Source organism: Dendrobates tinctorius, unplaced genomic scaffold, assembly GCF_039654945.1.
Source record: "Dendrobates tinctorius isolate UK_male_01 unplaced genomic scaffold, ASM3965494v1 ptg000158l, whole genome shotgun sequence".
NCBI lineage: Eukaryota > Metazoa > Chordata > Amphibia > Anura > Dendrobatidae > Dendrobates > Dendrobates tinctorius.
Window position 1 is genome coordinate 1,379,945 of NW_027361825.1, and position 15,447 is coordinate 1,395,391.

Genomic DNA, 15,447 nt, shown 5'->3' on the forward strand with positions numbered 1-15,447 from the left:
CTTTTAAAAAAGCAGTTTGAGGCCCAATGAATATCTGAGTGCTATGTGACAGGCTCGATGGCACAGCTGTGACCAAAGTGACTAGAGGATAAGGGAGATTGGATTGCTTTTAAAAAAGCAGTTTGCGGAGCAGTGGGTAAACAGCAATGCCAGCCTGTCAGGAAGCCTTAGAAGGCAGCCCAACAACCAACACCACTGATACACCACTATATAGCCTCCCCTTGCACTGCACACACAGTGACGGGTGTGTTGTGCAGGCCAAATCACTAGCAGCAGAAGCAGTTTTTTGGTCTTCTTCCCTGCCTAACGCTCTCCCTACAGAATCAGCAGCAACCTCTCCCTATACTGAGATCGGCAGAAGTAAGATGGCGGTCGGCGTGCACGCCCTTTTATAACCCCTGTGACGCCCAACAAAGCAAGCCAATCACTTGCATGCCCTTCTGAAAGATGGTGGTGACCCGTGCCTATGTCATCACGTTGCCCACAGTGTCCGTGGATCCTGATTGGCTGAAAAAGAGCGCAAAACAAACTTTTGAAACGCGACTTTGGCGCGTAAGTCGCCGACCTCGTGGCCGACCTCATCATAGGGTCGGGTTTCGTTTCATGAAACCCGACTTTGACAAAAGTCGGCGACTTTTGAATTTTTTCGACCCGTTTCGCTCAACTCTATACAGTACCATTGTTTTCAATGGTAAACTGGAAAACGCAGTGCACATGCTGCGGATTTTTCTGCGCGGTTTTGCTGCGGTTTACAATCCGCAGCATGTCAATTCTTTGTGCGGATTCTGCTGCGGTTTCACACCTCATCCATTATGAGGTGTAAAACCGCAGGGCTAAACCGCAGATAAACCGCAGGCAGGGCCGGCGTTTGGACCAGGCAGATGCCTGGGGCCCCCACCTACAAAGGGGGCCCCCTGCATCTGCAGTCCATTTATGAAGTGCCCAGAGGGTGTACAGCAGTGAATAACGCTGTGCATTGCTCTGAAGTCTTGGAGTGTCTCTCGCAAAGCCCCTTGAGCCCCCCTGTCTCTCCCTGCAGTTAGGTTAAAAGTTGAGAGTGAGGGGGAGGGTCCGATTACAGCACAGCAGATGACTGCAGCTCTATGTCTCCTCCTGTGTCATGGCTGCTCCTAGCACTGACCTGAGAATGGATATGCCTAAATGAAGCCACAGAACCTGGTAAGAGCAGCAATATCAGGTCAAAGTGCAGTGATTTACTCACTGTGGTCCCAGAGCTCTGTGCTGATTGCTGTAGGATCAGGATTCACAGCCACATACAGCAGCGATCAGCATCAGCTCTGACCACAGTCACTTATCACTGCTTGTAATGTGACAGGGCGACCTCCTGTCACTACTGTCTGGATGACATGACAAGGATATTGTCTGCTGAATCAGGGGATTTATGATATAGAAATAAATGACTTCCCATGTGAAATAACAAGGGTAAACCATACATATACACTCACTGGCCACTTTATTAGGTACACCTGTCCAACTGTGTGTTAAGACTTAATTTCTAATCAGCCAATCACATGGCGGCAACTCAGTGCATTTAGGCATGTAGACATGGTCAAGACAATCTCCTGCAGTTCAAACCGAGCATCAGTATGGGGAAGAAAGGTGATTTGAGTGCCTTTGAACGTGGCATGATTGTTGGTGCCAGAAGGGCTGGTCTGAGTATTTCAGAAACTGCTGATCTACTGGGATTTTCACGCACAACCATCTCTAGGGTTTACAGAGAATGGTCCGAAAAAGAAAAAAAATCCAGTGAGCGGCAGTTCTGTGGCCGGAAATGCCTTGTTGATGCCAGAGGTCAGAGGAGAATGGGCAGACTGGTTCGAGCTGATAGAAAGGCAACAGTGACTCAAATTGCCACCCGTTACAACCAAGGTAGGCAGAAGAGCATCTCTGAACGCACAGTGCGTCGAACTTTGAGGCAGATGGGCTACAGCAGCAGAAGACCACACCGGGTACCACTCCTCTCAGCTAAGAACAGGAAACTGAGGCTACAATTTGCACAAGCTCATCGAAATTGGACAGTAGAAGATTGGAAAAACGTTGCCTGGTCTGATGAGTCTCGATTTCTGCTGCGACATTCGGATGGTAGGGTCAGAATTTGGCGTAAACAACATGAAAGCATGGATCCATCCTGCCTTGTATCAACGGTTCAGGCTGGTGGTGGTGGTGTCATGGTGTGGGGAATTTTTTCTTGGCACTCTTTGGGCCCCTTGGTACCAATTGAGCATCGTTGCAACGCCACAGCCTACCTGAGTATTGTTGCTGACCATGTCCATCCCTTTATGACCACAATGTACCCAACATCTGATGGCTACTTTCAGCAGGATAATGCGCCATGTCATAAAGCTCGAATCATCTCAGATTGGTTTCTTGAACATGACAATGAGTTCACTGTACTCAAATGGCCTCCTCAGTCACCAGATCTCAATCCAATAGAGCATCTTTGGGATGTGGTGGAACGGGAGATTCGCATCAGGGATGTGCAGCCGACAAATCTGCGCCAACTGTGTGATGCCATCATGTCAATATGGTCCAAAATCTCTGAGGAATGCTTCCAACACCTTGTTGAATCTCTGCCACGAAGAATTGAGGCAGTTCTGAAGGCAAAAGGGGGTCCAACCCGTTACTAGCATGGTGTACCTAATAAAGTGGCCAGTGAGTGTATATAGTACTAGTACAGGTTTGCATAGGAATCAGCGTTTTTGGTGCCTTTTTTTTTTGCAGCCAAAAATTATTAATGACCTAGTGGATGGCTTACACAGTAAAATATCAGTATTTGCAGATGATGCAAAACTATGTAAGGTAGTTAACACAAAGGAGGACAGTTTGCAACTACAGACAGATTTGAGTAAATTGGAGAATTGGGCTGAAAAATGGCAAATGAGGTTTAACACAGATAAGTGTAAGGTTATGCACATGGGAAGGAGAAACTGATGCTACAATTACTTACTAAATGGGAAATTGCTGGGGAAATCAGACATGGAAAAAGACTTAGGCATCTTGGTCAATAAGAAGCTAAATTACAGTGCCCAGTGTCAGGCAGCTGCCACCAAAGCAAATAGGGTCATGGGATGCATTAGAAGAGGTCTGGGGACACGAGATGAAAACATAATTCTCCCTCTGTACAAATCACTCGTCAGACCACACTTGGAGGATTGTGTGTAATTTTGGACGCCGGTGCTCAAGAAAGACATTACTGAACTTGAAAGGGTTCAAAGGCGGGCTACTAAAATGATAAATGGAGTTGGTTCACTACAATACCCAGAAAGGTTATCAAAATTAGGTCTATTTACTCTAGAAAAGAGAAGACATAGGGGAGACCTAATATATATGTACAAGTATATCAGAGGGCAATACAGAGATCTCTCCAATGAACTGTTTGTACCAAGGACTGTGACAAGAACAAGGGGGCATTCTCTTCGTTTGGAGGAAAGACAATTTCTGCACCAGCTTAAAAGAGGGTTCTTCACGGTAAGAGCAGTGAGGCTCTGGTATTCTCTTCCTGAGGAAGTGGTGATGGCCAACTCACTGAATGAATTTAAGAAAGGAATGGATGCTTTTCTTGTGAGTAACAGTATAGAAGGTTACGAATAACAGAATATTATAGGTAGATGGTTGACGCAGCTTAGGGGAAGGAATTTTTTTCCCTATGGAGAAAATTGGCTTCTACTCTGTGGGTTTTTTGCCTTCCCCAGGATCAACAATGCAGAACAGCTGCACTAAAAATAAGCTGAACTAGATGGACATAAGGTCTTCCTTCAGCCTTCAAAACTATGTTACTATGTTAAAGCTGGCTCTCTTGGCAGTAAAAACACTGCTTTCAAAATGCCCATTTTTTAGGGTATGTGCTGTCGATCCGGAAATGGCAGCACTTTGAACGTAGCGGACTTATGCTCCGTCTAAACTGCTGCCATCTTTTGAACGCCCGTGATTCCACATGTGGTCACTGAACCGTGCGAAATCACTGCGTCCAGTACATGGTAGGGGTGAGATTTTCTAAAACTTTTTCATTGCTTTCTACGGGTGCAAAAAATTGCTGAAAGAAGTGACGCTGCAGATTTAAAGAACGCTGCAGTTGTGAAATTCAGTCAGGAGAAAATAAAAGGGCGTGCGGGAGATCTCTGAAAATCTCAGTCTTTGCTTGTGCTGTAAAATGCTGTAAGCTTCTTATTTGCAGAAGAAAAAGCTGCAGAAATTCTGCATATGAACGTGGCCAAGAGCGGCTTTTTAAAGTGCCAGCAAAACATATGAGATTTCCGAAATCTCCAGCATGCGCTTGATTTTTTTCTGACTGAATTTCAGAACTGTAGCACTTTTTAAATCTACAACGTGTCACTTCTTTCAGTGTGTTTTCACCTTTAGAAAGCAATGAAAGAATAAAAAAGAAAGCTGCAGATATTGCATCGGTATTTTTTGCTGCAATTTTTTAAATGGTTTTGGTGAATTAAACTATTAAGTGTCATTCACACGTTCAGTATTTGGTCGGTATTTCACGTCAGTATTTGTAATGCAGAAACAGCAGTGGCACAATCAGAGGAAAGTATAGTAGAAACACGTCACCACTTCTGGATTTCTCACCCTCCTGGCTTTGACTTGCACATACTGATGTGAAATACTGACCGAATACTCAACGTGTGAACGTGGCCTTAAACATACTGTAGACAAAGCAATCATCCTCACTTTAAAAAAAGCTGAGAAAAGTGTAAATAACCCCAGAAAACAAGCTGAAAAACAGGTGTTTTGAACGCAACATTTTTACTGCCAATTGAACAGGTTTTGGCTACTGAAAAAAATGCATGTGAACATAGCCATAGCGTTTCAGAGTAAGACTATCTGTGGTGTTACATAGGACTGCAGGTGACATCTACTACATTCTCTGTTCTCCAAGAGTTATTACTGCTATCTCTGGTGTTACATAAGATGAGGTCAGAGTCGCTGGGGAGGGCTTCTGTTCTGGAGTGTGCTATGCATAGAGGGAATTGTATAGCGATCAGTACACAGCCCCTTCTGAAATGACAGGTGGGCGTGGTGGCTGATTCGCAGTGCGGGAAAACTGCAATCCCGGCCTGGATATCGGGTGGGAGTGTCAAAATCAGGACTGTTCCGCTGGATCCAGGACAGTTGGGAGCCCTGCTGTGTTATCTGCAGTGTTAAAAAAAAATTAAGAGGGGGTTGGGGGACAACTCTTTGTCTTGGGGCCTGGCCCTCCAATCTTTTCTGATCCTAGCCACGCTCCTGTGTAATGCTAGTAGTGGCAGACCCATTGACCGATATAAGGCCCCTGAATATGGGGGCCACAGTGCCAGCACTGGCTCCAGGCCCCTCTGCCACCTGTATCCACTTCCTGCTCATGTAATGTAACCTAAATGTGTGGTTTTACAATGTTAACATTTGGGGACCCACTTTAAACTTTTGCCTAGGGCCCCACTTTGTCTAAAACCGGCCCTGACCGCAGGACTATTTTATCTGTGGTTTTCACTACAAAATCCGCAGATCCAAAAAACTCCGTGTGCACATAGCCTAAGACCGGGCTCCAACAAAGCTTTTTTGCTCAACTCTTATAATTGAAGAAATTAATACATCTGACATCGCCACAACCGCTACTAATAAAGTATAATGGGGAACACCTCGCCCCCCCCCCAAAAAAAAAAATGGTATAAAGAGATAGGAAAGTCTGAAGGACCCCAAAATGGCGTAAAGAAAAGCTGTAAAGAATAAATAAAATGCATAATGCGGCCTCCCCACATCACCACACCGTGCGGCTCAGGTCCGGCGGTCGCTCACCTCAGCCCGGTGCGATCCTCTCTGCCTCTGATCCGGTGTCATCTGCTGTCCTCCTGGCGCTCAGAAATCCCCGGCTGTTCCCGGAATCGCTGCAGTAACAGGAGATCGAAAGTGAAAGCTGCGTGTAATATAATACAATGTAACAGAGGGAGCCAGTGATAACCCGGGCACCGACACCTGAGCACCGACACCCGGGCACCGACACCCGACACCCAGGCACCGACACCCGACCGCCGACACCCAGGCACCGACACCCGACCGCCGACACCAGACCACCGACACCTGAGCACCGACACCCGGCACCCGGGCACCGACACCTGAGCACCGACACCCGGGCACCGACACCCGACACCCGGGCACCGACACCCGCAGGATCCCGGCTCAGTCACAGGCGCCGCATCCAGACCTGAGGATTCGGGAGCAGAAGCTCCGCGCAGAAGGCGCAGCAGACGCAGTGAGTACAGACTGTGCACTACAACTCCCAGCAGGGCGTCATTCACTGATCACCTATCTATGTCACGATCAGTCCCGATATGATGGATGGGAAATAATCTCAAGAGTTGGAAGGGATTTTCCACCTGTTATCAAAACTTGTATATAATTTATTTTCTTAGTGTATTTATTAATCTATTTTTTTCCCATTAGTGTTTTCAAAGAGAATAGAAAAAAATTGTGATTTAAAAGACTATAATATATATATAACTATCCATGAAAAACTGAAAGCAGCACGCCTTAGAGAGTTCAATATGATGATGTTTGTATTCAGCCCATCCGGCTATGTGCCCATTCAGTGCAACGTTTCGGTCCAGAAAGTTTCTCAAGCAGTACAATGTGACAAATGAGTGCCTTCTTATCGCACACCAATTATACAGGTATTTTGTGACAATTGTATAATATATAATACATAGAAATAGATCTCCAGGAGTGTGGCATACAGTCATAAAGTGCTCACTTAACCCCTTAATGACCGCCAATACGTCTTTTAACTGACCTGAGATATAAGAGAATAGCATCCCCATACAGGTGACAATCCAGCAGCTGTCGGCGGTCCACTATATCTGACAACTTGTGTATCACAAACAATCAGTGTTGGCACCGTCCATATCTGTTTAACCCCTTAGTTGCTGCTGTCAAAAGTGACAACATCAAATAAATGGTTAATAGAGTGTGGGGGCTTACACTTTAATCTAATTGACACACCGAGATCATGATTGTGTGGTCTTGATGTTTGCCATAGCAGTTCACGGCCAAATAGCGGCCTTAAGCCCCCGTTACACACTGCGATATCGCTGTAAAGTCACCGATTTTGTGACGTTATAGCGATATTACTAGCGATATCGCTGCATGTGATACTTACCTCCGACCGCTCCCCCGCTGGTTATCGCTGATCGCGCGAGAAGCTCCTGGACCATTCCTCGTCGGGCGCTTCCTGCAGCCCTTCCTGCTGTGACGACAAGCGACGCGTGGAGCCGGGCGGGAGGACGCAGGATCGCCTGGTGTGACAGGTAAGTAGCGACCCCCGTCCCCAGCGATGTCGCTAGTGAGATCTGCCTGTGTGGCAGCTCACTAGCGACCACTTAGCGATGTACCAGCGATCCTGACCGCGTCATACAGCTGGTCGGGATCGCTGGTGAGTCGCTAGGTGTAACGGTACCCTTAGAGTCTCCCGGCTATAGTGGTCAGTTCAGAAGTTAGTGACATTTAGGTGGTAAACAAACACTTTTTCAGTCCTGCTATACCACTTTGCATTAATTCCTGAAAATTAACTGAAGGGTTAATAAAGTAGCTGACAGAAGTTTTCAATATGTCGAGGGGTGCTGTTTTTAAAATACTATTACGTATGGGGTTTTTCAATATAAAGCACCCCCAAAGTCACTTGAAACACTCAAAACATTACATTTTGGAAATTTCTTTGAAAAAAATGAAAAATTACTCCTACATTTTTAAACCTCCTAAAAGGCTAACAAAATAAATTAGCGTTTAAAAACGGTGCTGATGTAAGGCAAACATGTGGGAAATGTTATTTATGAATGTTTCTGTGTGGTATTCCTAACTGGATTAAAAGGATAATCATTCAAAGTTTGAAAATTGCAATTTTTTTAACATTTTTGTCAAGTTTCTGATATTTTTTTATAAATAAACAAAATAAATATCAACCTAAATGTACCATTAACATAAATATAATGTGTCACAAAAAAACAATCTCAAAATCACTGGGATTTCTTGAAGCATTCCAGAGTTATCACCACATAAAGTGACACTGGTCATAATTTAAAAAATTGGCCCCGTCACTAAGGGGTTAATATAAAGTGCCATAGTGCGTAACATAATAAAAGAATATTTACATATGCACAAACGTCATATACAGAAGATAATTACATATCAGCGGCAGCTGTAACATTCATATTTAAATGAGTATGACTCGCCCCAATACCATTAGACAAGCGCCTAGCCCCAGCGTTCCCAACAACACAGTGCGCAGAGCCGGAAGTTACATGCGGTGTATAATCTACTACCGCTCATGCGCAACAGCGCCTTATGATAGTCAGCGCCATCTTAATAAATGGAAAACAAACAGACAAGCGCAATCTCATTGCTCATGCGCAATAGCGCATCACGTCTGTCGGCGCCATCTTAAAATAGGGAAGATTTTGCCCAATATACAGAGTAATATTGCAAAAAATGCACTCACAAAAATTATATAAATTAAGACATTCCATCCTTTAATGGGATACCCATACAGGGAGTGAATGAAGCGCCACAATCATATTGCTTATAGCAAGGGAACAGGATTGGTACAGGGTAAGGTCCATAGGGAACAGGAACACCTCCCATTAGCTGGGATTGGTAACCCGTAACGAAGTAGCAGGGAGAGTGGTGAACCCTGTGAAGGCGCAACACTCAAACCCTCCTGAGTCTGGACGATCCTTCACAACTAGAGCTGAGCGACTTTGGTCGGATCGGGTTTCGTGAAACCCTAATGAAACAAAATTGGATGAAACTGGTCCGACTAGGGCAAAAAAAGTCGGAGTTTCGTCTGAAACCCGACCCCAATGCAAGTCAATGAGGAATAAAAGTCAGCATTGAGTGGATGAATGTCATCCGCTCAATGCCGACTTTTATTTCCCATTGTCGGACCAGTTTCATCCAATTTTGTTTCATTCGGGTTTCACGAAACCCGATCCGACCAAAGTTGCTCAACTCTACTCACAACACCACAAGTTCAGGTCCAAAATTGGCACATTCACTACAAAGATCCACAACAGATAGAATACATAAAATAATTGTAGCAAATATGGTGCATTTAATATTAAAATATTAGCTGGGGTAGAATAATGCCAAAAAAAAAGAAAATAAGCAAGTAAATAGGAGATATATATGTTTGTTTTAATTCACCTTTTTATTTATTGAGTTGGAATAATCCAAAAAGTAATAGAAAAAAAGCAATTAAATAAAAAATAAAGCAAGCACAGTGATATGCTGGAACGTTAGAAAATATACAAAAATAGATAGAAATATATCTATATTATTTACAACTTTTTGCTTATATATAAAGAAATAATAATAATAATTGTATTTATATAGCGCCAACATATTCCACAGCACTATATTTATATATAAAGATAGATATATCTGTATATATACAGTATGTAAACATTACTCAAGCAATAAGTAATATATAAATATATTTATTTTTGTATATTTCTAATGTTCCAGCGTATATTGCTGTATAATATTCAGACAGCCCAGGGGGCTTTGTACGTCCCTCCAGAACCTTGACCACTTTCTTTAACCCCTTTCCAACTTGTGCCATCCACGCACCATCAGTCCTCCACCATATAATCTACTGTCCGGAGATCAGACGCCATGTTTAGTGTTACCAGCTTCCATCTTTCCTCCCCTCCTTCCCAGAGCCATAACTTTTTTTTTCTTATTATTCCCCAGACACAGCCAAAATAGTGAAAATAAAACGTCATTCTGCCGTTGTTTAATGTGCGCTAAAAATAACCTGGCCGCATGATTCTCCAGTCCAGCGCAATTACGGCAGAACCAAACTTATACAGATTTTTTTAAATTTAAATGGTTAAAATTGAAAAAAAAAAAAATATAGAATTTTTTTCAATTGTGTTACCATTTTCTGAGACCTGGAGCGTTCGTGCGAGGGCTCGTTATTGCGTGGGGTGCTGTTATTTTTATTGATACAGTTTTGGGGTAAGTACTCATTATTGCGGAGATGTGGAGAGACAAAAAAAAACAAACAGCAATTCTGCTGCTTCAATTTTTTCTCCTTATAGCGTTTACCATTCGACATAACTAACTTTACATTTTGATAGACTGGACTTTTACAGACGCGGCGATAAGGACTATGGTTATTTATTGTTTTATTTCTTTACCAGTAAGAAGGTTGAAAGTGGTGATAAGAGTTTTTATTTTTACTTTTTAATTGTTTTTCTTTTACTTTAATTGTTAGTTCCCTTAAGGGACTTGAACCTGCGATTGATCCCTTGTTCTGTATACTACCATGGTACTGCATTGCAGAATCTAGCTTTATTAAAATTTTTTTATAGAGTCCAGCAATAGACTTCACAGGAGGACCAAGATGGCAGCCATGGAGAACTTTAGTAGGTCCCTGGCTTCTATAACAACCCATTTGCCTCCCACAATGCCTTTGCATGGGGCCAATAGGAGCCGACAATCTCATTCTTTAAATGATGCACAGTGATTGACAGCGGCTTTAAATGGTTAAACAGCAGCGATGTGAGCTTACAGTTCTTACAGGCAGCTGCCATCTCCCAGGTATAGTGCGGGCCCAGCTCCTGAGCCTGTTTCATACACTGGCATTCAATGTGCGATCTGCTATTACATTGCACTGGGAAAAGGTTTACCTCAGAGCAGGATTTAGCAGGTTGGAAATAGGGGTGGTGTCCCTACCAACCCCCATCGGCCCCCCACAACATGATTAAGGTGAGATGATGGTATTTTCATGGCCACCGGGAGGCCTCCATACTTCTGAAGTCCAGTCTGTGGCCTGTGAACACTGATACAAAAAGAAAATTCAAAATGGCAGAATTGCTGTTTTATGGTCATTTCGCATCCAAAAAAAATTAGAGGTGTATGGACTCCACAAAAGTGCTGAAAAAAAAATACTACATTGTATGCACCAAAAAAACAAGTCCACTGAAAAATAAAAAAGTTACAGCACTTGGGAGTTGAGGAGGAAAAATTGGAAGTGGAGACCGGCCTGTTCGGACTCACCTATGGCTCCACATGAACCTTTGAGGATGACATTTTTTTTTATCATACAATGTATTAAAAACAGGAATACAAATCTTTTTGGGGTGAAAGCTTTTTGCTTAATTTCGATGGCACTCATTTTGTAGTAAAAACGACCGAGTAGCTTTATTTGTTCTGCTGGTCAGAATGATTACGGTAATGCCAACTATTTTTTTAATGTTTTATGGTTTTAAATGTTGTTTTGTAGAGCTAGTTAAAATGTTGTGTTTTTTTATAGAGTTGAAATAATTTTGTTTTTTGAAAGATCGGGTCGTGTGGAAAACAGTACAATTAGAGATGAGCGACTGCCTTTTTTCGGGTCAAGTCGGGTTTCACGAAACCCGACTTTCGCAAAAGTCGGGTTGAACGAAATCGTCCGATTATTGTGAAAAGTCGAAGTCCAACTGAAACACGAAACCCAATGTAAGTCAATGGGGAAGAAAAGTCGGCAGTGAGTGGAGGACAGGAAACACACCTAGAGTACCCATTTTAATGCCAAAAACATCAATTCTTATTCCTTAAGCTTATCAACCTTAATTTACTTTATAATAATAGTTAGGCATTGAAAACTGGGGGTTATTTGGCTAAAGTTGTGGGTGGGGGGTAGATCTGGCTCCAGATTTTCGTGGGCCCAGGGCCAAAGAGTGTCACTGGGCTCCTTTAACACATGACACAATTCATGATCCTTTGATACGGCAGAGAAATAGCGGTATAGTACAATGAAAAATACTTCAATTCTTACATCACATGACTGATATCCATTTTAAATTCTCCAATAGCTCCAAAAACAGACAGTATATTACTCCATACAGTATTATGGCCACCGCATAGTGCGCTATACAGAGTAATGAGGCCCATATATTTCTCCATACAGAATCATTGGTCCCATATAATGTTCCATACAGTATATGATGAGCTCCACATAATGCTACAGTATATGTTGTTCACCATGGATGAAGCTCCAGTGTCTTATGGGCCCAAATAATGCTCCATATATAATGGGCCCCATTTCTAATGCTCCAGTGTATAATGGGCCCTGTAAATGCTGCTCCAGTGACTGATGTCCACCTTTGGAATGCTCCAGTGTATGGTGGGCCCCAGATATAATTCTCCAGAGTATCGTGCTCCCCAAAAATTGCTCCCAACCTTTAAAACAATTAAATAAGTCTCCTCGCTAAGGAATCCCTGTACTTTAGACTCCTCCTCGTCCCCATCTTCCATCTCTCTGCACTTGGACTGTTTAGGCAGAGGGCGTACAGACGTGATGCCATCGTGCTCTTTTACCAGAATGTCACTGTCAGGAAAAGTGTTTGGTTTCCGGGGGCAGTATGGTTGCAAAGATGAACCTTAAAGGAATGTCCAGAAGGGCACCACCAGGAGTGTAGCCTACGGCTTAATTGGACTCAACACGGGCAACCTCAACCATGCCATCCACAAAAAAGCTGCACAAATTGCAGGCTTAATTCCATTAACGAACGAGACTCAGGCATGCCCCCGCGGTCCGCGTCCAGCTTACTAGAGGGACACGCGAGGCTCTGGCACACGATATCGGCCAATAACAGGTCTGTCATGTCCTTACATGTCCAGGGCTGCACGCGCGCTACAATGAAAGGACTAGCTTGTATCGCTTACTGGTGCGGATAACACGTTGAACCCCGTTAGTGATGGGGATCTGGGATTACAATTCTTCCCCGCGAACAAGCATTTCCCAGTAAGTGCAGGTCAACCGTAATTCCAGAATTAGGCCTAAACGGCATTCCAGAAAGAATGTGAAAAAATTATGTGTCCAAACCACAGGTGCTGTAGCTTGTTTAACAGCTGGGCTCCTCTGCTGAGTAGCACACAATTCTTACATAAACAGGTGGCATAGCTTGCTTCACGGGTGGCCAACTCTGCTGAGTAGCATACACAGTTACTAGGCCCAAAGTATTAAGTGGTGTAAATGCAGTCAAAAACTGGTTCTTTCATAAACAGGCGGCATAGCTCGGTTCACGGGTGGGCTCCTCTTCTGAGTAGCAGACACAGTTATTAGGCCCAAAAGGATTTTCAGGACAATATGCGGTAAAAAATTATTAGAAACACACACGGTGTAGCTCCTTCACAGGTGTACTACACCGCTGGCTACCAGACACCGCTACTATGCCCTAAAACTGTCTATTATCATTGAAAAACATTATTAATGTAAAAAAAAAGATACGCTTTTGTTTAACGAAACGTTCTCGAACGGAAACTCGAACAGCTGAATTTAAATTAAAGTGTTGTAGTTCGACTAACCGATCTAACACCACCCAAAACAGCTAGAATTTGAACTTGGCCAACAGTTCCACTCAAACACCACTCATCTGTAATCAGGAGGCAGACTCAGACGGTCTCAGGCACAGTATGGATTCGACAAGATTGCACAAAGTTGAGAAAGGGTACAGTATCACCGGATAACAGGTATATATAGCATAGTTTAAACATTTAAAATCTCCGTGTTTATTTCTGGAGTCCGACAAAGACACTCACAGCCTCAGTATGGATTAGACAGCAATCTAAAAAGTAGAAAAAAGGAAATGTTTTTGAAGCGTACACCAGTATACACTGTTGGGGTATTTTTAGATCTTCATATATATTGCTGTCTCAGTAAGACAGACCAGACTCTCCGCAAGAGGAAACGAGATGGATAAAAGTACAAACATAAAGTCGAGTGATTGCAGAAATTTAGGCATTACTAATCACGGGAAAAACTCCCGGGAGAATTCTCAGAGGCGATGCTGACCGTCAATTACTTTGTCTGTGGAGACAGCGAAAACAGTTCTTTGTGAAGAAAGGGTTTCTGTATCGCAGTACCGTTGATCCCATCACTGTTACTCATCTCCATCAAATTTTGATCACGGGGAGAGATCTAGACATGGTCCTCATTGCCTATCATGATCTGTCAGGTAACTTTGGAGTGCAAAAGACAAGCTACAGGCTGTAGGCGATTCTATTGGATTGGCATGAGAGGGCACATTTAAAAATGTGGGCAGGAATGTCACACGTCTGTGAGTAGGAAAACTGTGAAAGCTGATGATAAACCACCACTGTATCTCATTGTGAGTCGACGACCATAAGAAATGGAAGCCATTGATTATCTGAAGCTAGAGCCCGGCCAGCAGGACAGGGCATAGCTACGTCTTAACCATCATCTATCAGTTCACCAAATTTGTAGTGGCAGTCCCAGGGAACGATTTGACAGCCCAGACTACACAGCGGAAGAGCAGTGAGAGGTAAATATTGCAAATGCTGGGGCCCTGCCCAAGCAAGGGGGGCCCACTCGTGGGCGTCGGTACTGGCACTGGGCCCCTCATAGTACGCCGGTGTGTCTGACGGCGGGTGTGCACCCCCACCGTCAGAGACACTTGATTGCACTATGAGGGACCCTGTGCCAGTGCCGGTGCCCAAGAGTCGGCCCATCCACCTGTCCAGGGCAATGGCACTCGCACGGTTGCATGCGCTAAGTGGTGACCCCGGCCATGGGGGGGATGGGATGGCTTTGCGAGAAAAGAAGTGATGACTAGGTAGGTCATAGCGTGGTACTGCGTAGGCCATGAGTTTGCGGAAAGCTTCGCTTTCAACCAACCGGTAGGGCATCATCTCTAACGAGATTAGTTTGGCAATGTGGGCGTTCAAACCCATTGTACGCGGATGAGAGGATGATTACTTTCTTGTCCTACTCATAGTCTCTGGTAGGGTGAGCTGGACTTGAGAGCTGCATATGGTGGAACTAGCTGTGGACATGGCGGACTGAGAGGGTTGATGATGGTGATGGAGTTGGTGTTCTTTCTGATGGCCTAGATTCAGTCTTTAGTAGCAATAACATTGTGATTTCCTGTCTGCTTTGGCCTTGCGACGACACCTCAACATTTGCTGCTGGTGGTGTGCTAACCGGTGGGCTTACAGTGGGGGAAACGATGTAGCGTTGCTGACTACCTTCATTGGGAGCAGTTACACATGTGGTACGTGAGGTTTGGTAGTCTGTCCACGCTTGTAAGTGCATGGTGGTTAAATGTCTAAGCATGCAACTGGTATTCAAATTTCTCAGATTTTTCCCTCGGCTAAAGGTCTTTGCGCACTTCTTACAGATAACCTTTGCCTGATCATTAGGATTTTGTTAAAAAAAGTGCCACACTGCACTCTTCCTACTATGGAAGACATTTTGAGGTCTTGCACGCTGTGCTAATTTGACCGTCTGGCCTAGCTGTCCTGCAACACTTTTGGTTTTTGTAACCCGTTTTTGGACTGCTCCGGGCCTGCCAGATAACAGCTGTCGCGATGTTGATGCCTGCTGCGGATGCTCCTCCTCCTCTTCTGAGCTATTGGCAGCGGCACCCTCTTCCCCCAATGGAT

At 44.1% G+C, this 15,447-nt stretch overlaps 2 protein-coding genes across 6 annotated transcripts in view; one reads left to right on the forward strand and one right to left on the reverse strand.

Moving 5' to 3' along the window:
• Positions 1–6,226, reverse strand: part of TAP1 (transporter 1, ATP binding cassette subfamily B member) — a 34,369-nt gene extending 28,143 nt beyond the window's left edge. The window contains exons 1-2 of one of the 3 annotated variants that reach the window (XM_073548714.1): positions 6,209–6,226; positions 5,803–5,891 (exon numbers count right to left, since the gene is read on the reverse strand). In XM_073548714.1, the coding sequence (XP_073404815.1) occupies positions 5,803–5,844 (42 nt within the window). In that variant the 5' untranslated portion in view covers positions 5,845–5,891; positions 6,209–6,226. Of the gene's footprint in view, positions 1–5,802; positions 5,892–6,208 lie in introns of those variants that run through there. The other 2 variants (XM_073548715.1, XM_073548716.1) reach the window with 2 other exon arrangements.
• TAP2 (transporter 2, ATP binding cassette subfamily B member) overlaps positions 6,117–15,447 on the forward strand; it is a 58,028-nt gene continuing 48,697 nt past the window's right edge. Inside the window, exon 1 of one of the 3 annotated variants that reach the window (XM_073548718.1) lies at positions 6,117–6,256. The gene's annotated coding sequence lies outside the window, so the exon portion shown is untranslated. The remainder of the gene's footprint in view (positions 6,257–15,447) is intronic. The other 2 variants (XM_073548717.1, XM_073548719.1) reach the window with 2 other exon arrangements.